This window comes from Protopterus annectens, chromosome 2.part2 (assembly GCF_019279795.1).
Source record: "Protopterus annectens isolate FY-2018-M chromosome 2.part2, PAN1.0, whole genome shotgun sequence".
In the NCBI taxonomy this organism is placed as follows: domain Eukaryota; kingdom Metazoa; phylum Chordata; order Ceratodontiformes; family Protopteridae; genus Protopterus; species Protopterus annectens.
Window position 1 is genome coordinate 316,317,408 of NC_056730.1, and position 22,493 is coordinate 316,339,900.

The window sequence follows — 22,493 nt, forward strand, 5'->3', positions numbered from 1 at the left end:
CACAGCATATCTGGACCTCGCTAAGGCGTTTGATACCATCTCACACTCGGGAATCATAGACAAAGTCGCCAGCTTAAATATCAATCCTCATGTCATGAGATGGGTTGCCAATTGGCTCTCGGACAGAACCCACATGGTAAGAGTGGCAGGCGCCATGTCTGACTCTAAACCAATCACAAGTGGAGTCCCACAGGGCTCAGTTTTGGAACCCCTCCTGTTCGGTATATATTTCTCCGAAGTACAGGCAAAGGCGGAAGGACTGTGGCTAACCAAGTTCGCAGATGACTGTAAATTGGGTGCAATAATTGACTTTCCAGCTGACACAGACATCCTGCAAAAGGGTCTCACAGAGACAAACACCTGGTGTCAAAGTCTCGGCCTCAAGCTAAATGCCAAAAAATGCATAGTAATCCCATTTGGGAAAAACAAAGTACCTACAAACTACCACATAGATGGGAATTCACTAAGTACAGAAGAAGTAATTAGGGACCTGGGTACCCAAGTAGATAGCATGCTCTCCTTTGATAACCATGTAGCCAAAATGGTCAGGAAATCCTTCTATGTGGCACATCTGATCACAAAGGGTTTCTCATCCAGATCCAAGGAGGTGATTGTGCCCCTTTACTCCTCACTCATTAGGCCCATAATAGAGTACAATGCCCCATTTGGGATGTACCTCACTAGACACCTGCAACAACTAGAAAGACCACAGAAGTACCAGACTAAGGGGATTAAGGGCCTTAAACAATTACCCTATGAAGCATGACTAAAAAAGCTCCAGCTCTTCTCAGTCGCTTACCGTCTGCTCAGAGGTGACCTGTGCCTGACCTATAGGGCCATTTCAAACCCTGAACTAATGGACATGCTTCACCTAAAAAAAAAACGAAATCCCTCAGAACCACTCATTCTAGCGACTTGAACCTATGTACAACAATAAACAGGACATGCTGGAGGGATAGATTCCTGTCCCAGCGACTCCCCTCACTCTGGAATAGAATCCCATTCCATATTCGACAGAGCTCCTCTCTGACCCTCTTCAAGGGAAATCTTGATGAGTGGATTGGTAATCGTAAGTTCTACCCTGGGATCACTTCAGGAGCCCTGTTGACAGAGGCCTAGGTTACTAATCTAATGGGGAGGCGAAAGCCATCACTCTGTGGCTAGGCTTATAAATGCCCATGGGCAGATAGCCTAGTACTTACCTATGAACCTATAACAAGCAGGTGAGGAAGCTCCAGTGTCACACCTTTACTTCATTACCCTGCATTTTCATCTTAACGATTGGCGCGTGATATGAAATAGTTATTGGATGTGGGTCAGATTCTCAGTTAAATGCACATGTTCCCACAGGCTCATACCCATGGAACATTATATATGGTACCTGTTTAGTTTGTTAGTAATAAGATTATGCATTAAGTCTCTGCTTAAAATGCTGCCATCCCATGCAGTGTTTTAAAACTTCAGTTTTAAAATTATATATGCTGTGAGGAAAAAATAAAGTTTATTGATTTAAGACAGCAGAAATGTTATTTTATACTTGTCAGGCTTTGCCCTTCTAAACGTGGGCCACTTCTATTCCTGCTTTTTTGCATTTGTAGGAATTAGTTGTCTTATTCAAAGAAACTTGCATATAAAAAAATATTATGCCTTTTTGAAAGCACATTTACCTTAGAGCGAGATTTGAGATGTTCATCAGTTGTGTGCCTTCCTGCATATCTGCATGAGAGTGAGTACTAAATGTTCAACTTGATTCTTGAAGGAAAGGAAAAACCTGGAAATAAAGTATTTTTTTCTTAACTGCAAATGGAATAATGTAAATAAAAATTATTAGGACTGTGGGCATGTTTAAGCAGTTCCTGAACTATATATGGGCGTTTTCAAGTTTTCATGGCCACTTAATCTAGATGTCTTTCTAAAGATTGTCTTATTAATCTAGCTTCTGCCCGTAAATCATTGCTAAAATCAAATCCAACTCTGTATACTAGAAATTTATACATAACAGTGCTGATTTTCCACTAATCTTTACATTAGGTTTTATAGAAATTCTTACTTGTGAGTTCAGACTATTAATTTAACCTTTCTTATAGGAAATACTTTGAACTTGTTTTGTTAACCATTACTTCTGTTACAGTGCTGAAGTTTTCTGACCTGTCATAGCACTGTTTCACTGAAAACTTTGTTTTATAAATGTATTAGACTTTTATTGTAATGCAATAGATACATTGGAATTTGGACTTACTGTGTATGCAGTCTGCATTGATTTATAGAATGCATTTGAATGCACTGTTCATGAATAAATTGTAGAAGGGTTCACACTATTCAGATCAATCCATGTCAGTTCCTTGGTCACTCATTTGTTTAAGGGCAAATCAGTCCCTGTTAGGATTAAAAATATGTTCTCTGCAAACCAGTATAGCCCTGGAGTAACCCACCTGTACTTACATACTGCCTCCTGCTCATTTTCCAGTCTGCAAACCAGTATAGCCTTGGAGTAACCCTCCTGTACTACATACTGCCTCCTGCTCATTTTCCAGTCTGCAAACCAGTATAGCCCTGGAGTAACCCTCCTGTACTACATACTGTCTCCTGCTCATTTTCCAGTCTGCAAACCAGTATAGCCCTGGACTAATCCTCCTGTACTACATACTGCCTCCTGCTCATTTTCCAGGAGCTCATCAAAGCTTGGAGTCCTGGCCTGCATTCAGGAAGTGTTTTACTTGTAATCAGTGCCATCCAGGCAATATTAAGTACCTTTCATTGCTAAATCACACTTTAATGTTTAGTGATCACTGTTGCTTCCTGTTTTATGTGTGCATTTGACTGGCACTTTTTATTTGTTTTAAAAAAAAATTGCTCTTCCTGTCAAAGTTTGTCTTGAAATTGCCTTCAGCAAGGGATTTCCAGCTAGTTAAGTGGCTTGCACTTGTGGGTCTTGCCTACTTTTTTTTTACATTAGGAGGACTGAGGTTATTCATTTTGTGGCAAGAGGTCTTTTTCTGGTCTATCTTTGTTAGTTAGTTTTCTGTTTTTTCTGTGCCTCTGTAAATGTTGCACATTTGTGTGGCTTAGCAGTGCCCTGTACAGTAGCAAACACTGCAATATAGCAGAAGTACCTCATGTGCCAGCAAGCTTAGAGCAGCTAGTTGGGAGTCGAGCAGTAATGCCTACTGATTTAGTTGAATTCAGTATTGTGTAAACATTAGTTAGTAGAATTTATTAATGTTTAACATAATCTGAGTGATAAACCATCCTTAATAGCCTTCTAACCCCAGTATTACCACCCCCTTATAGCTCACAAAGCAAAGGACTGGACAATATGGATATACAGTTTCTTAACTTCTGTGTAGCCAACTTGGATATGGGCATCTTGACGCAATGTAGCAATTGTTTTGTGTTTATTGACAACCACTTAATCCTTAAAGAACCCGAAATAGTATGCGAGAGGTGTACTTACACAGTGGAAGCTAAACTATCGCAAAAAAGTGTACATCGGCTTGTCGAAACCATGCACACAACACATCCACAGACTGATGTATGCTGAAGCACTGAAAAGCAATCTTCCTAAACAATAAAGATGGCCTAGATCACCTGTTGTCAAAGCTGTGCCACAGCAAGCCCAAAGGCACAAAGAAACACTCAAGACCACACATCCTGTCGCTGTCAGTGGATCCCCAAAAGCTAAGCCACAGTGGCAAGCAGACACACTTCCCAGGACTCTCGTCATAGGGGGTCTCCATTGTAAAGATATACCCTCTAACCAGGCTGAATGAGGTGAAGATGACTGTTAGTTGCTGATCTGGAAACAGAATCTGCCAAGTCACACATGTACAAGTCATTACACCACAGGTACCGATATGATTCCATCCTAGTCCACATAGGTGAAAATGACCAGATATGTGCCTCCCTAGACTATATGAAGAGAGACATTATGGAGCATTCAGATTGTGTATCAGGCTGGTATGAGCCTAGCATTGAGCAGCATGTTACCATCACCGAGGATGATGCCACAATATGAGAGAAAAAAAATGATTGATGCCAAAAAGACAGATGCTGAAAACATTCTAAGGGGGTCCAGTATTTGTCAGTTTGGGAGGACATGGGTAACGGACCATGTTGCTTTGACAAGGATGTTCTGTACCTTCCCCTCAAGGCTTTTGAATACTGGTTAAAAATGTATCCACCCCACACCATAATGCCTCTTTTTTTAGGCAGTGCTAAATTGACAGACCTACTGACACAGCAAAATCAGCTCAATTGAACCTCATGATTTTACTCCTCTCCAAGCCCTACTTACACTTGAGACTATAGATGTCTGTGCAGTTAATGAGACATGGTTAAAGCAGCAGAGAGTACACTGGCAGTGCAATGTTTCAGTGCCTTCTACACTTTTTAGACCAGTAGCTGCACAGACAAGGGCTAAAGGAGGAGGTGTCTCATTGTATATTAATAACAAGCAAACCTCTAGGGTGGTAAAATGGGATGACACACTGGAGTTCTTCCATGTGCAGATCGCCTTAGACAAAATCCCATACCATATCAGCCAGATGTAGGTCATTCTGTATGTCCCAACAAGCTCACAATGCATACTTGGACCTACTGGACACACCATCCAACCTAAAAACCTACTCATGGGAGACTTTAATGACCCCTGTATAGACTGGGAGTACTACACAGCCTCAAATGTATAGGCACAGAGCTTCGGAAATACAAACTCCCTTGACCAAATAGGAATACGCCTGCTTGAGGCTCCAACATACTGGACGTCATGCTTAAAATATAGGAGAATGCTGAATCAAAATCAGCTCCGTAATCCTATTAAAACCAGTAACAGGAACTATTCCAAAGCAAATTACCCTTTATTAAGTGATAGGTTGTAAAAATTCAATGCCCCTCCAAACCCAGAGAACATAGCAGCATGTGTTGAATTGCTCTCAGAAACTCTGTGCAACCATATCAGTGGCTGCACAGAGGCTGTTGTACCTACCAGAAGTAAGCCCGGTACTAGACCTAGAAACAAAAACACCCTGGTGGCATCCCAAATTAAACAGGGTATACAACAGAAAGAAAAAATTCTGGCAAAAATCAGGAAGGGTAATTTCCATAAAGATAAAAACTCTCTTATCAAAGTAAATAGGCAACTAAGAAGGCTAATTAGGTCAAGCCAAGCCAACTTTGAGGGTTGATAGTCTTCCAGGTGAAAGATAGCCATAAGACAATGTGCAGAACTGGTGGTGGTGAATGGTGTCACATTCAGTGATCCTGGTGATGTAGCAAACCTGTTAGTAGACAAATTCAGTTCCAGCTTTGCCCCCTCTCACCCCCAACCATCTCCTCAAAAACACCCTCACATATATCCCCTCCAGCTATAACTGTGGAGCATATACTGGCTGCACTCACAAAAGTCAAGAACATGGCATCAGTTGGCCAGACAATATTCCAGGATTCCTCCTGAATTGTCTAAAATATGACTTATCAGGACCACTGGAGTCATTTAACTGTTGTCTTAAAACAGGCTTTGTGCCATGTGAATGGAAGACTGCAGTGGTCTTCCCCTTTCATAAGGGAGGACCTTCAACAGATCCTGGAAACTACAGACCCATTAGTCTGACTAGTCTTATTTGCAAAGCCATGAAAAGAATTATAATGGAAATAAAGGACATAGAAGACCTCCAGATACTGGATCCATCCCAGTTTGGTTTTGTCAATACAAGGTCATGCTTATTGAATCTGGTGGATGTTTTTGAAAAGATCACAAAGGCAATGGATGAGGGGAAAATGGTGCATGCTGCCTACCTAGATCTGGCTAAAGCATTTGATACAATACCCAACCTGTGCATTGTCAGCAAACTTAAGGAACTAGGTCTAAATGCCTTTGTAACACTCTAGATAGCTAGCTGGCTCACTTGTAGGATCCAGGAGGTTAGAATCAGTGAGGCCACCTCCAAAAAGAGGTCGGTCACCAGTGGAGTCCCCACTTGCTCTGTTCTGGGACTTATCCTCTTTGACATCTACTTTTCAGATGTAAAAGGTCTTTGGCTAACTAGTTTTGCAGATAATTGCAAACTGGGAGTAGTCCCCGAAGATTAGAACACCCTCCAGGAAAGTCTAATACAGACAAATGCTTGGTGCCAAAGCCATGGCTTAAAACTTAATATCAAGAAATGCATTATAGTACCTTTTGAGAAGTCTGCCACCCCGGGTAACTTTGTCATCAGTAAAACACTGTTAACATTTGGTTCACTAGTCATGGATCAGGTAACTTACATAGGTAGTAACCTAGCCTTTGAGCAGCATGTGCCTGTGCTATTAAGAAAATCCTTCTATTTTGCTCAACTTGTAAGCAAGGACATGGCAGCTAGGCCCAGAGAGGTCATCATAGCACTCTACTCAGCCCTAATCAAACCCACCGTAGAGTATAATACCCCCCTTCGGTATGTACATGACCAGACACATACTGCAACTGGAATATCCACAAAGGTTCCTTACAAAAAAAATGCAGGGAGTGAGCACAATGTCCTATGTTGATCACCTCAAAGCCCTGTCTTTTTAATTGCTATCATACAGATTTCTGAGAGATGGTCTTTGCTTAGCATTTATGGCATCCCTGAACCCTGTTTTGATGAGCCTTTTGTATATCCGCAAAACAAATGGCATCATACCTACTAGATTAAGACCTAAATTTTAGTTATGACATAAATAGGATGTGTTTGGAGAGTCAGATATGTTTCTCAGAGAATTCCCATTCTCTGGAACAGGCTTCCCATCCATGTGACGCAAAGCTCCTCTCTATCCCTTTTTAAGCTTAACTTGGACCAATATGTGGGTAATTGGAAAGTCATCCCTGGTCTGGCTGTAGTTAGTAACTGTCTTCACCTATATAAACCAAATTTACGAGTTACTTTTGGGTTGCACAGTTAGACTTATAAGGGCCCTAGTGGTTGTTAGCCTAGCATACATCTCTCATTAGACCTGTCATTGAGAAGTGTGCTTCCTTTTGTTTGTATTCTGTAGTGGACTATTAGAAATGGCATTGATATTTCATGAAAAATATCATTGAGATCACAGGCAAACTCATGCACCATGTCTTGCATTAAATCTGTTGCCATTTATTCAGGTGTGACTAATTCAACATATACAGATGTCTCATTAATGAATTTAATACTACAGATTAGATGTTGTGTCCCTCAGCCACTTCTAATTAAGTCAAAAAATAGAGGCATAAAGTTATCCGGGCACTGTGCATTCCAGTCTTGAGGTTTTTTTCCCTAAATTGTATATCATTAGACTACGATACTTACTTATTGTATCATTAAGAAATCTAATATCAGTTAAAGATTTTAAAAATATACTCAGTGATTTATCCAGAGACCTTGTGTTCCAATCTATGTTTGAACAATACATGCTTCTCAGTAATTTTTTTATTGGGATCAGAGCTATTGGTTCAAATACATTGAAATGCTGAAGCAAATGTGAAAGGTTGCATTACATTCCTGAAGTATTGTTAACTTACAATGGTTAGCAGAAAGCTGGATGGCTAAGATGTACATATATTCCGCAAAATAGGAGCACATGTACTACATTTGTTTGTTTGATATTCACTGTAAACAGAAAATGTTTGTTTTTTAAAACTGTTACATAAATTATTAGCAGGTTGTGAAGATAACCAGCACAAGCAGGAATGTCACAGCAAACTCCACTGCAGTTCTGACCTTTTTATTTTAACTTTCCCATGGGATTTCAAACATGTAAAGAGCGAATTGGATGAAGGGGCTGTTGTTATATCCTCCACTCTACTTTCACCCCAAACTTTAAAAACACTGAGAGATGACCATGTTGTAAGCATTTTGCATGGATTTAGGTGTTTCCAGTTTAGGAGGACATTGCATCATTACACTTTTTATTCAAGTTCCAACCATAGGTCTCAAACTTGCTTCCAGAATCAACAAAAATGGAAATAATCGGGGATAATTAGGGACACTACTTAAAATATTACAATTAACTTGAGAAATTCACAGAACATGGTATTATGAATCAAATCACATTTTTGAAGTAAAGAAAGGCTAAACTCTGATTATAACTTACTGTTTTTGCTGCCCAATAGACAGATCAGAATTTTGAGCCAAAATCAGGGATATCTGTGAAAATCCGAGAGATTTGAGGGCTATACAATTTCCAACTGGATCCTTTCAGGCTTACCTATAGCTTATGCATTGGAAAAAAGATAAGCCCTGGGGTGCAGTTTTGGCAAGAGAGATTCTGACAGCATGGATACAGTGAAAGCATGCCTACATTATGCCTTCAAAGAACTGAAATGGTTTACGCTGCCTCAGTTTTTTTTTTCAATCAGTCATAGTCCCTCCTGTACTACTGCAGCTTACTAGCATTGCAGTTCAGGCCCGTCAAAGCTTTTTTTTCTGTTGTTGCTATGGACTGCATTTTTAGCTAGGGAGTGTTGGACAAAATCAGATTGTGTTAAACCTTATGAAATTTGTCAAATTCATTGTGTTTTCTGTATCTTAAGTTTGTTGTGTGTTAGCTGTGCCTTTCTACATTTATACTTACTGTGCACTTTTTCTATTTAGTCATAATCACTCCACAGATGTTGTACACCTGCATATTTTCATGGTACAACATAGCTGTACTGACTGAGCTGTTGTACTTGACTTCTGAGAAATCATTTCTGCTTGACATTGTCTGTTTTTTTAACTTTTTTCAGTTTTTTGAATTATTAAACTTTCCAGACTAAAAAAAAAAATACATGCTTTGTGGTTGATATCCATTATCGCTGCGGGCACTTGGCTTACAGATGCATATACCAGTTTTTGTTTATTCTGTTATTAATATACCTGAACGTACATAATTGGAAGTTAGCAGAATTAGAGAAACTAGTGGAATATGTATATAGTTTGCAGGAGTTGACTGTTTTCTTTGTCATGTAAATGATAACTATAAGACACTTAACTGTTATGTCATTTTCTCAGGTATTGGATATTGCATGTCAGTGCTGGGCCCTGCTGTTGGCTATCTTTTAGGGGGACAGTTGCTGAATCTCTACATCGACATCAACCATGTGAACAGGCAAGATAAGCTTTCTACTGCTTTTATTGTAACCGGTCTCATTTGATTATTTTTTATTGAGTTATCTCTTCTGCATTCTTCTGCTTTATTGCATTTTTAGGCTCTAGGTGCAGGTAGATGTTTTATTGGTTCTGACATTTCTGATTAACAGACACTTTTATCATTGTGTGGTTTACCAGAGGACTATAGACAAAATGCACTTTTCATACTTGGAAGTCTTAAGCAAAGTAAATGGGATGTTTATCAGTCTGGCAGTTGGTGCAGAGGGTTAAGGCCGTGAGCTGGAGTTCCTGTGGTGCATGGTTTGATTCCCTCAACACTTATTTGTCTGCTTTGTGACATTGAGCAAGTCACTTAACCGCATTTTTCCTAGGGTCACTCCTTAAAAGGCATTGTGTGTTTAGTTTGTTCTAGCTGGCTAACAAAAGGATGTGGTTATTATTAGTTGCTGCTGAGGGCGAATGTACATGTCTGTTAACATTGCAAACCCTTTTGGTGTAGGTGCATTGGCCTTCAGCTATAACCTTCTTTGTCTGGCCAGAATGCTTTAATAGGCTGACTGTTTTAGACAGGGCAACCTTCACTGGTCTGCTTTTGTTGCCGAAGCGTAGCTGCATGTTTTTTGATGTTTGACTTTTTATGCTTAAATTTCCATGCTAGTAGAATGTCACTAAACTAATGTCAGAAAAACCTTTCTATGTTTGGGAGCATCTGAGAGAGAATTTGTGAAACTATAAGAAAAAAGCAGTTCAGAGGTATAGAAGAAATATCCACAAGCACACTTTGGTTGTTCCAATGTAATTGCCAGTGTAAAACGATAAAATTTAGGAAATTGATCGCTGATATTTTCAGGGAAAAAAAATCACTGCTAAGTTGGTGTCAAGGTAACATATTTATGTTTTGCTATGCATTAACATGTCTGTGAGGATGTTCTGGTTGTTTGCTTTGTTCACTTCAAGGTGGCAAGGGAAATCGGTAAACAAACATATTCAGATGAGTTGATAATGGTAATGATTTTTTTGTGAATGGTTGGTCTGATGTTCTTACTTACACTGTTAGATTATATTCTTTGAAGCAGTAGCTGTCTTTAGTACATGCTTTAGTATTGGGCCTGCATTTAGATATTTGTACTGCAGTCATTTGATCTTCAGAATAAACTTCTACCTGCTATAACTGATGTGCAGTTGAAGGGCAGTGCCTACTAAGGCACTGCCGCTTACAGGTATTATAGTTTGAGTACCTCCCTGCACACATTTGCTTTCTGCCTCCCAGGTTGAGAATTTAATCTGCTTGGGGTTTTCCCCTTGATTAGTCCTACTTATCAAGGACTGTAAAAGTAAGAGTATATATACTGTTATATGCATACATGGGTCCCTGAAGTAATACCTTGTTTACCCTTTGGATGTAGCATGTAGTATATGGATGCTTTCATAATCTTTTAAGACTGTTTTATTGACTTCCACTTTCTAAAACTTTCTAAAAAATCAGATGATCTTGAAAGACACCTAACTGAAAATGATAGTGGATGGATGGGTGATTTATCATAAGCTGTAATACCTGATTCTGGGGAGTGATTCCTTGTCTCAATTTTGTTTTTCTTAGATCAATGAGTACAGTTTAGTACTTGTCAGCTATACCTGAAAGTTAAATCTTTAATGGCGAGGTGGTCATATTCATTTGTGATTGTTCACTGGAGTTTGATTTGAAATTTGTTAGTCGTAATCCTTTTACTACTGACCATTTTCAAGAAGGCTGTGGTGTAACTACTGTTCTTTGCCATTGTTTGGTTCATGTATAAAAAGGGCTATACAAAACGTGGGTTGTCATATTCTTTTGAATTTTTCAAGATTTATTTTACTCTGGCAGTACCTTGTAAACTAAAATTAGATTTTGTTCAAAGCTTTAGAGAGAGAGAGAGCTGAGCAGCATTTTGAATTTTAAAGAAAAAAAAATTGTGGTATTTTATTGTACAACATTGAAAAAATATCTCTTTCTTTTATGTAGAAACCCACACCTCTTTAAGGCATGGAGTCAACTTTCATAATTGCTGCTCTGAAGAGAACAATTGTTTTGTTACAATTTAACATAAAGACATAAGGCATATCTTACTTTTCAGTACTGTTCCACTGTTAAAATGTTACATCAAACCTACTACCAATGTCATTAAATTCAGTTCACAACAAAGGCACACTTCCTTTCTCTCATGTGGCAAATAAATTATGAGATTGTAAAATATATTGTGTTAAAGAATATTGACATTAAGGTCCCTATTTATTGGCGCCAAATGTGGTATTTTCAGGAATTTAAAATGTTTACACAGAAAGCCAACAACTACAATACCAAGACATGTGAACAGACTCAGAAATTTGGAATGCAGCCGCTGTATTGCTGTGGTACATAAAAACAAAACCTGAGTAAAACTCGTAAAAGAATATTAAGATATGATGTCCGAACATTTTTTTACTATGACATGTCAAACTGCTTCAGAAATGCGGCCTTGTATTGATGAACACTGTAACGCCCGCACCCTGGCCCAGCAATCAAGGAGTCTCAGTCCTCTTCACTAACACCAGAGAGGGCGTCTCATATGAGAGGAAAGGATAACCAAATACACACAGTAAAGTACAACTTCCCTTATGTGCACACAGAGATCACAGTCAGTCTGGGGTGGTTGCTCCCTTGCTCTCCAGGTCCCCAATAAGACTCCCCACTGGCACAGCTATAGGGTCCAGATCTCAGCCTAGCTGGCAAGCTAACCTCCAGTTGCCTCTCTGTCCAACCAGTGCTTCGTGTCCCTGCCCAAGTAGCTGACACACACACACACACACACACACACACACACACACACACACACACACACACACACACACACACACACACACTCTTTGAGATAAGTATTTATACAACTTCTTAGACACTCCTGGGAAAGGCTAATAGATTCTCCAGCTGTGCCCCTTTACCCAGACTATACAGTAGTAATTACTGCCACCACCAGATAATAATTATCAGCTACCCAAAGGCACTTAAAAGGGTGTCCAATTATTACTGTGTAATATTATTATCCAATTGGTAAGTTTGACTAATCAGTCTTATTGGATTGTTTTTACCGTGTTTGTGGAATAAAAGATTTACGTGGAAACTCTTTGGTCTTGGCATTTTCCAACAGCTCTATTGGATTTTTGCTTATACATCACCTGTATTTACATCATTTGTACTTGCATTTGGAAGATTTTGGTATACGCTATTGTTTCGGAAACACGCGACTGTTTCTGAAACACATTACTGTTTCTGAAACCTCTAACAACTTGTTGGTTCCAGCTTGGTGTGACTTCCTGTTTCTGAGTAATCAGTCTTAAGGCTTATTAGAGTGGCTTAGTTCAGGATCACTTATAAGCATGCAATGTACTATAGAGCTTACTTATCTCTACACAAACCAGCCACAGTTAAGAGGTTTAAAAAATATTTAATAATAAATACTAAAAATACAAGACAATACTACACCACAGTGCTATTCAAGAGTTCAGAGATCACACAGAAACTTAAAATAAATCAGTAGTACAGTTCTGACATAACAGAAAAACACATAGTCTAATCCTTGTAGTCCTAGCTATTTCTACAAGAAAACACACTTCTAAGATAACTTAAGACATAGGCAGAGTGCTGATATGTTGGATATCAAGACAAAAATGCTTTATAATCTCTGGTTCTCACTGTTTAAATTGAAACTGCAGTTCTGATAAAGCATTACATTATTTGTTTACACTTTCCTGGTTCCCAGGCCACACAGAAACTGAATTTACATTATTTTACACTTAGAGCAATAAAGGACATTCCACATGTAAATTCTGGTCATTAAGTTTAGCCTTAACACAATAGGCAGGATGCTTACTCCAGACTCATCAACTCCAAATTCTAACTTCAAAGGAATAGACATAAAGTAATTTTAATTTCAAAGGACCAATAAGAAATGCTTGACTTAGTTTTCCTTACAGCAGATGGCAATGTTGCCACATTGTTGAAACATCATTTCTTTACATTTGACACAACCTATATTTTACATTTATATTTAAAAATGCCAGAATTATGTATCAAATTCTATTTGACTAGGCTGGCAGCCTTTACACCTTCTCTACCAGACTTCACATCTCTCACCCCCCCCCCCTGGAGAACTCAAGCTAGTTTTTTAAGTGACCCTTGATAAATGCTGTTTGAGAGGGTTAGGTCTATCTGAGTGTACTTCACCCCATTCCCTGTCTGGAGAGCCCATCTGCATTGGCATTACTAATCCCACTGTGGTGCTGCACTGACATATCATATGCTTGCAACCCCAAGCTCCATCTTAGCAACTTGGCTCTGTTTAACCATGTTAGAGGGTTGTGATCTGTCATAACAGTGAATTTTCTTCCATACAGATAAGGCTAAAGTTTCTGCAGTGCCCACACTATGGCTGGACATTCCTTTTCTACAGCTGCATAACATTCCTCCATGGGTTGGAGCCTACGACTGAGGTAAACATGCTCTTCCCCCTCTGAAGAAATCTGGCTAAGTACATCCCCCACCCCATGGTTCGAAGCATCCACTTGCACAACAAATTATTTGCTGTAATCTGGACTGGCTAACACAGGGGGTCCTCCCAAAGCTTCTTTAAGCTTCTGGAATGCCTGCTCACATGCTGGGGTCCACACTACCTTATCTGGCGCATTCTTCCTTATCAGGTCTGTGAGGGGAGCAGCTATGGTACTATAATATGGACAAACTTTCTGTAGTACCCTGCTGTCCCTAAGAATGCCCTCACCTGCTTTTTGGTAACAGGTGCAGGCCATGCCTGAATGGCTTCCACTTTGGCAGGTTCTGGCCTTATCTTACCACTCCCCACTCTATGTCCTAGGTATGAGACCTCTGCCATACCCACCTGATATTTGCTTGGCTTAATGGTCAACCCTGCCTTCTGTAGTCTGCCCAGCACCTCCCTGACATGCTGAAGGTGCTCTGGCCAGGAATGGCTGTAGATGGCAATATCACCTAGGTAAGCAAGGGCAAATCATCTGGCTCCTGCTAGCGTATTTTCTACCAGCCTCTGGAAAGTCGCTGGGGCATTCTTCATCCCAAAGGGCATCTTTGTGAACTCATACAAGCCAAAAGGAGTAACAAAGTCTCACTTCTCTCTAGCACTGGGAGTCAAGGGCACCTGCCAGTAACCCTTGGTATGATCAATGGTTGTAAGATACTTAGCCCCACCCAGCTGCTGTAAAGCCTCATCTGTCCTAGGCATGGGGTAAGCATCCGACTTTGTGTGATTATTTAATTTCCTGTAGTCCACACAGAACCCGGTGCTGCCATCCTTCTTTGGCACCAGCACCACTGGGGAGGCCCAGGCGCTGTTGGACTCTTGAATCACCCCTAGTTCCAACATCTCCTGTACCTCCTCCCTCAGAGTCTGTCTGACTCTCTCAGATACCCTATAAGGCGCCTGCCTAATAGGCCTTTGGGATCCTTTATCCACCTGGTGCTGCACTAGGTGGGTGCACCCTGGTTTCCCAGTGAACATGTCCCCTAAATTCCTGCAACACTGCTCGCATTTCTTGAACCTGGGTAGGAGATGGCTGCTGGGACATTGCTTACCCCTTCCACCAAGGTGTCAGCCCGAGCCTCACTGAGGATCTCCCTCCGACTCCTCCTGCAATCCACTGTTTACCAAGTGTATGGCAGTAGTCGCAGCTCACCTAAGACTGCAAGGATTCAGGGTGTTTCCATACTTGGATGACTTGCATCTGACTGCCCCAACCAGGCATCAACTCATTCAAGCCAGGGATTATTTGTTTCACATATCTCAGTCATTGGGCATCACAGTAAACCTGGCAAAGTCCAATCTGTCACCGGTGCAGCAACTGAAGTTCATTGGAGCTCTTTTGGACATGTCAAATCAGATAGCATCATTACCCCTTTCACCACATTCAAATGCTAAGAGAACAGATACAGGTTATTCTGTATCACTGGTCTCCAACAGCAATTCTAATACTCCAAGCTCTTAGGTCTATGGCGGCTGCCATCACTCTTGTTCCACTGGCAAGGTTCTTTATGTGAGTTCTTCACTGGACTCTGGCTGTTCAGTGGTCATTTCTGTCTCAACACCTATCTGTACCAATCAAGTTGACTCTGGTTTGCAGGAATCATCTTCAGTGGTGGCGTTTTTGGATGATCATATTCTTGGCAGACCATTCCTTCTTCCCACCCCCACAACCATGGTGACTATGGATGCTTCCCAGTTGGGGTGGGGGAGGCATTTCAATGGGAAGGTGGTCCAAGGCACATGGACATGCATGGAGACCATATTGCATATTGGTGTTCTGGAGATGAGAGCAGTTTTTCTCATGATGTCCTTCAAGGATGCATCTGCAGTCCTTACAAATGGGTTGTCCTGTCATCAGGCAGCCCTTCGGTCGGCCGGATTCCAAAGTCTGGGTCTGGCCTCGGCTGGTGTCGCACTCCACCCGACGTCATAGCTGCAGTTCTTCGGGTATAAAGGCATCAGCCGACGCCATTTTCCTTTTTCTTGCCACGTGGCGCCCGAAGCAGAAGCTGTTCGCAAGTGCCGGTCGGTCAGATCCAGAGATTACTACTACCGAATACTACTTCGAAGACTTCTAAAAAGCTAAGTACCCCATTGGGGACTCTTTCTTGCCTCAGCCGATGTCAGAAAAAGTGAATAACTGTTTAACTTGTGGGAAACAAATACCTCATAAAGATTTCCACTCTTACTGCTTACCTTGTTTAGGCCCAGACCACGACATAGCAGCTTGTTTAGCCTGTGCTTCTTTCAACCGACGGACGCTTAGACGTCGGTCGGAGTTTGCTGAACAGTTTTTCGGCTCAGATTTTGCGTACATAATGCCGTCGGATCCTCCGACTTCACAAGTTGTTAAGAAACGAAGAAAGGACCGACACTCGCGGTCTGCGGTTTCGGCGAAACCGCGGTTAAGCAAACCGCGAGTGTCTCGGTTTCGGCCGAAACCGAGCAAACTGTTCTATCTTCAGCCGAATCCATGACTACTACCGAGGCCCCTTCTAACCTGGTTGAATCGGCCTCTGAAATTCAACCTGCTACTGTGGTTTCACAAGAATTATCGGACACCATCCCTTTGGATGTTTCAACCCCTGCACGTGGTGCTGCTAGGCCGCCTGCAGCCATGTCCATAAAGGCCTTTGCCAGGGCTAAAGCAGCCAAAACTTCTAAGTCTGTGCCTGTTAAGCCCCCCACTCACAGGCCCAGTTCCAGTTCCCAAATGCTCACTCTGGCAGAGGATCTCATCTCTTTAATAAGGGGATCCCAACCTCATCCAGACAGGGCCTCTCAACCTCCTCCAGAAAAGAGACCTAGAGCAGAGCCCCTGAGCCAGTGTCCTCAGATGATTCTTCTGATGATACAGACAATACAGACCATCCAGAGGCTCCTTTTTCTCCTTATGAAGACTCCGATGCTGAGGAATCGATTCCTTCTGCCTCTCCACCAGAGGAATTTTCCTTTGGGGAAACCTTACATGCCATGAGAGAGCAATTCCAATGGCAGGGGCAAGATTTCTCAGATTCAAGGAAAAGGCTTAGGACTTTTTTGCATTTACCACAACATAGGCCTTTAGCTATACCTCCAGTTCTTCCTGTTGTAGATGATGCATTTAATGATGCTTGCACTGCTCCTGATACTTTGCCTCCAGCCCCTGCTAAGCCCGATAGGTTCTACAGGGTCCCGGACACACACCACCATTTATACAAGGCTCCTTTTGCAGATCCCAAGACTATCTCCCAGGGGCCTAAGGCAGTAGCTTCGACCTCAGTTAAAAACCCTCTCCCCTCTGAAAGGGAATCCAGGTCCTTAGAGAGATGGGGTAAAAAAGTATACACCTCTGCTACTCTCTCAGCTAGGGCATTGAACTGTCAGTTTCATATGATCCAATACCAGGAGTTTATGCTTGATCAGTTAACTAAGAAACTGTCCTCTGATGATTCTTTAGATAAGAAATATGTTCTAGAAATGGTGCATAACATTCAGCAGGTTAGTAACCATTCTTTAAAATGTAGCTATGATGCACTGGAGGCTTACTTTAGATCAGCCATGACTGGCACAGTTATAAGAAGGCATGCATGGTTGAAAGAACAGGTCTTGCCGGATCATGTTAAAGCAAAACTATTTGATGCTCCTATGGATAAGGTCAGTTTATTTGGTTCTCCTGCTCAGCAGGTACTGAAGAAAATGGAAGAGAAGGCAAAATCTGTACAAACAGTGAAAGATTTCTTACAGGTTCAGCCTCCAAGGTTTAGCAGGAACTGGCCTTCCAAAAATTGGTCCTTTCCAGACTCCTCTAAAACACAGAGAGGCAGGAATAGGCATTCAAGAGGCCGAAATCAATCCAGAGGAGGTGCCTACGGGGGACACCAGTGTCAAGGTAACAACCAGCGAGGCACAGACACAACTACTACCACTGCAACAGGACAATCACAGTGACTTGGCTCTGGCACCGCCTACCAGGGAACAAATAGCAGCACCCTTAGGCGGAAAGTTAGCCTTATTTTCAAAAAACTGGCACTACATCACAAGAGACAAGTGGATTTTGCAAACTATAGACCAAGGCTACAGGTTTCATTTCCATACTTTACCAGGAAAAAGAGGAATGCCAAACCTACCACCAAATCAAAAGACAGAAGCTCTAAAACAAATAGCTCAATTAGCAAAGATGAGAGCTGTGGAAAAGGTACCATCTATGGAACAAGGAAAGGGATTTTACTCCAGACTATTCCTGGTACCAAGAAAAGAGAAAAATTGGAGGCCTATTCTCGACCTGTCCGCTTTAAACACATTCATCATTGTTCCAAAATTCAAAATGCTGACCCTACAGCAACTTCTTCCCATGCTGGGCAAGGAGTATTGGCTGGTGACTCTAGATCTCAAGGAGGCATACCTGCATGTCCCCATACGACCAAATTGCAGAAGATACCTCAGATTTCTTGCAGGATCAGAGCATTATCAATTCTCAGCATTGCCCTTTGGCTTATCTACTGCGCCCAGAGTGTTCACGAAATGCCTGGCATCAGTAATCGCTCACTGCAGGCTTCAGGGAATCCAAATATATCCATACCTGGACGACTGCCTGATACAAGCAGACAACAAAAACAAGCTAACAGAAGACTTACAAAGAGTCATTTGCTTACTGCACGCCCTGGGATATACAGTCAATATAAAAAAATCAAGACTGATACCATCCCAAAGAATAACCTTCTTAGGTGCAGAATTGGACACAGTAAAACAGATGGCATTCCTAACTGCAGAAAAACAAGAACAACTTCCTCTCTACTTCTTGGCATTAACAAAGCAGAACAAACTAACAGCAAGGAAAGTACTGCAGGCCTTGGGCTTCATGGCATCCTGCATAATTCTGGTCCCTCATGCCAGACTGCATATGAGAAAGCTACAGTGGTACCTGAAGAATTTATGGTCTCAACACAGGCACAGCCTAGAAACCGAAATACCACTAATCCCATGCCTGAAACAAGAGTTCCTATGGTGGGCTCAGGCATGCCAGTCAAACCCAGGTTTGCCCTTCCACAGCATTCAACCAAGCCAAACCATCACAACGGACGCCTCAGACCTCGGTTGGGGGCCCACATGCTGGACAAGTGCATACAAGGCTTATGGACTCCAGATCAGCTGCACCTGCACATAAATCAAAAGGAAATGCTGGCAGTAAAACTAGCAATCCAGAATTTCAGACCATTCCTCCAAGAAGGGCAGTTGATGATAAGGACAGACAACACCACAGTCATGTGGTACATCAACAAACAGGGAGGCACTCATTCATACCCTCTATGCCGGATGGCACTGGACCTATGGAATGTGGCTCTGAGCTACAACATTCAGTTACAAGCAATTTTTGTACCGGGAAAAGAAAACATCCTAGCAGACATATTAAGCAGAACTACCTCGGATGCTCATGAATGGATGCTACACCCGGACATCTTCAAGGTCATCACAAGGAAATGGGGACTGCCACAAATAGACCTATTCGCATCCCCACTCAATCACCAGCTCAAGAAATTCTGCACAAGGACGTACCACCCACTTGCTTGGAAGGTGGACTCTCTATCCTTCAGTTGGAAAGGCCTGACAGCATATGCATTCCCATCTCTTCCTTTGATGCACAAGGTGCTATTGAAAATCAAAGAGGAACGTCCAAGGATCATTCTGATAGCTCCAGACTGGCCAAGACAACATTGGTACCCATTACTGAGGAGCATGTCTCGGGGGAAAATGTGGACACTACCCCTGATTCCTTTGCTGTTAACTCAGAGCGGCTACAACACCCTGCATCCAAACCTGAAAACTCTGCAGCTGACTGCCTGGAACATTACATAAGAGCAACTAACCCAGATTTATCCCAAAGGGTTAAAAACATTATCCTTGAGGCCCACAGACCTTCAACAAGAAGGAACTATGCAGGAAAATGGAAAAGGTTTCTCATTTGGAGTACTGAAAGGGGAAAAGATGTGTCAAAGGTAGACATTGCCAACATCCTGGAGTATTTGGCAGAGCTTTTCCATACAGGCCTGTCCTATTCCTCCATCAAGATACATGCATCAGCTATTTCTGCAGAATACAGCTTGATTCCCCTGTCTTCTCAAGATCCTCTACTCAGGCAGTTTCTGAGAGGAATTAAAATGTAAAACCTCCTAGGAAACCACCATTACCAGCATGGGACTTTGAACTTTGTGCTAGAAAAATTGACACTCCCCTTTCGAACCAGCAGCAACAGCAGATCTTCAACACCTATCCTGGAAAACTGCTTTTCTGATGGCAATTACCTCAGCAAGAAGGGTTTCTGAGCTACAGGCTTTAATGGCAGTACAACCCTTCCTAATCTTCCATCAAGATAGAGTGTCCATGAGAACAAATCCTACATTTATGCCTAAGGTGGTATCCAGAGTGTCTTTAAACCAGGCTATCCACCTACCTACCTTCTTCCCAATCCACAGAACAGGGGAAAGACTGCTGCATACTTTGGATGTACATAGACAGTTGCTACTACCTGGACAGAACCAAGGGCAATAGAAAAACTGACCAGCTTCTGGTAGCATATGCAACAGGAAGGGAAGGAAAAGCAATTTCAAAACAGACAATCTCCAAGTGGATAGGAAATTGCATCAGATTCTGTTACTCCTACCATGGAAAGCAAACTCCACAGAACATAAGGCCTCATTCTACAAGGGCTACAGCCACTACCACAGCTTTCTTACGAGGAGTGGCTACCAAGGACATTATAGAGGCTGCTACTTGGACCTCCGTGCATACATTTGCCAAGCATTATAACTTACCTTTATACTCTAGATCCCGAGCAGGTTTTGCCACTGCTGTTTTGCAAGGGATCCTAACTACACCATAATTTCTTCTTCCTCCTCCCTAGTTTGGCTATGGTATTCTACCCATTTGTAAGGACTGCAGATGCATCCTTGAAGGACATAGTACAGTTTTGTACCTACCATAAATGTAGATGTCCAAACAGGAATGCATCTGCAGTCAGGATTACCCACCCTCCTTCCCCTCTGTGGTATTCCTAGGGTATTTGCCCATCTAATAGCTAACTGGGGATCTCTTATGGTGTATTTGTTTGTATATATGTACATACATGCTTATTTTTTTGTGTTTGCCTTCTACTATTTGGAAACATTGGCATTTATCCAAAATTTAGCTATCCAAGAGGGCAACTGGCATCTGGGGCAAGAAACACTGAGGAAAATGGCGTCGGCTGATGCCTTTATACCCGAAGAACTGCAGCTATGACGTCGGGTGAAGTGCGACACCAGCCGAGGCCAGACCCAGACTTTGGAATCCGGCCGACCGAAGGGCTGCCTGACGACAGTACAACCCATTTGTAAGGACTGCAGATGCATTCCTGTTCGGACATCTACATTTATGGTAGGTACAAAACTGTACTTTGCAGGCTTTTGAGGACGTTCTTCCTCCAGGACCTATTGCAGTTCATACAGACAACATGTTGGTAGTCTGGTATGTCAGCAAACAAGGAGGAACCTATTCATCTCTGTTATGCAGAGAGGCCCTGAGAGTCTGGAAATGGGTGATATCTTCAAACCACTTTCTGGTTGCAACTTGCATACTGGGGAAATCAGTGTTCTGGCGGAGAGATTCAGCCCTCGCACCATCAATGTTCTGGTGGACAGATTCAGCCCCCACACAAGTGGTCCCTCAATCAATCAGTAGCAAATCTGATCTTCAGCTGTTTGGGCCAATTGTGAGGCGATCTGTTTGCTTCCCTCAGAACAACAAATGCAGCCTGTATTTCACTCTGCTATCCCCTTCGGAGTCCCTGAGGGACACTCTAGTTCACAATTGGCCCTCAGTCTTCTTTATCCTTACCCCTCTCTACCTCTTATCCCGAAGTTTCTACAGAAAGCAAAGTAGTTGAAGACCTTGATAATCCTCATTGCCCCTTTTTGGCCTTGGCAAACCTTTGTTCCCTTTCCTCTGGTCCTCACCCAAGTATCCACCATGGGTAATGGAACCCAGACAGGATCTCCTCTGTCACCTGTCAGGGTTACCACAGGAATCTACACTCCCTCAAACTGACTGCTTGGTTTCTCCAGTTCCAGTGATTGTAAAGAGATCCAGGCTTGCTTTGGTGTGAGACATTGTGTTAGCCTCTCAGAAACCCTCTACTAAGAAGGTTTACAAAAGTAAATGAAAAAGATTTGCTTTTTGGGCCTGTAAAGAGAACATCAATCCTTTTTCATCTCCATTCTCAGCCATCCTCCTATTTCTTAAGTCTCTTTTTAAAGAAGGAGCTAGTTTTTCTGCCATCAAACTTCAGCTGGCAGCCATATAAAACTTCCATTCTGGGAATCTGTTCGGAACTCCGGCTACTTCTAGGTTCTGAAAGGCCTTCCAGCTTAGGCCTCTGTTAAAAGATCCTCACCCTCCGTGGGATCTTGCTGTTCTCCAGGGCCTAACTCAAAGGCCTTTTGAACCAACGACTGACTGTGATATAAAATTTCTTTCCTGGAAGACTGTCTTCTTGGTGGCCATCATCTCAGCAGGAAGAATTTCTGTAATTCAAGCCTAGCCTGTTAAACCACTGTATATTATTTTCCATAAGGACAGGATATCGCTTCGTATCAGTCCTTCCTTTGTGCCTGAGGTAGCCACAGAAACTAATTGTATCCAAGTCAATTTAATTACCAGTTTTCTTGCCAAATTTTTCAATTAAAGGGGAGCATTTGCTACACCCTCTTGATGTCCGTAGGCAGCTTCGTTTCTACCTTCACAGAACAAAACAGTACAGAAAATCTGATCTACTGTTTTTGTCCTTTTAACCTAGCCATTTAGGCCAAGCAATTTTTAAAGTTACAGTAGT

General features: G+C 42.0%; 1 protein-coding gene across 2 annotated transcripts in view; it reads left to right on the top strand.

The window, feature by feature from the left end:
- The window catches only part of SLCO4C1 (solute carrier organic anion transporter family member 4C1), a 761,635-nt gene that overhangs the window by 259,492 nt on the left and 479,650 nt on the right, over positions 1-22,493 (top strand). For both annotated transcript variants that reach the window (XM_044063878.1, XR_006363839.1), the window contains exon 4: positions 8,982-9,078. In XM_044063878.1, the coding sequence (XP_043919813.1) occupies positions 8,982-9,078 (97 nt within the window). The remainder of the gene's footprint in view (positions 1-8,981; positions 9,079-22,493) is intronic.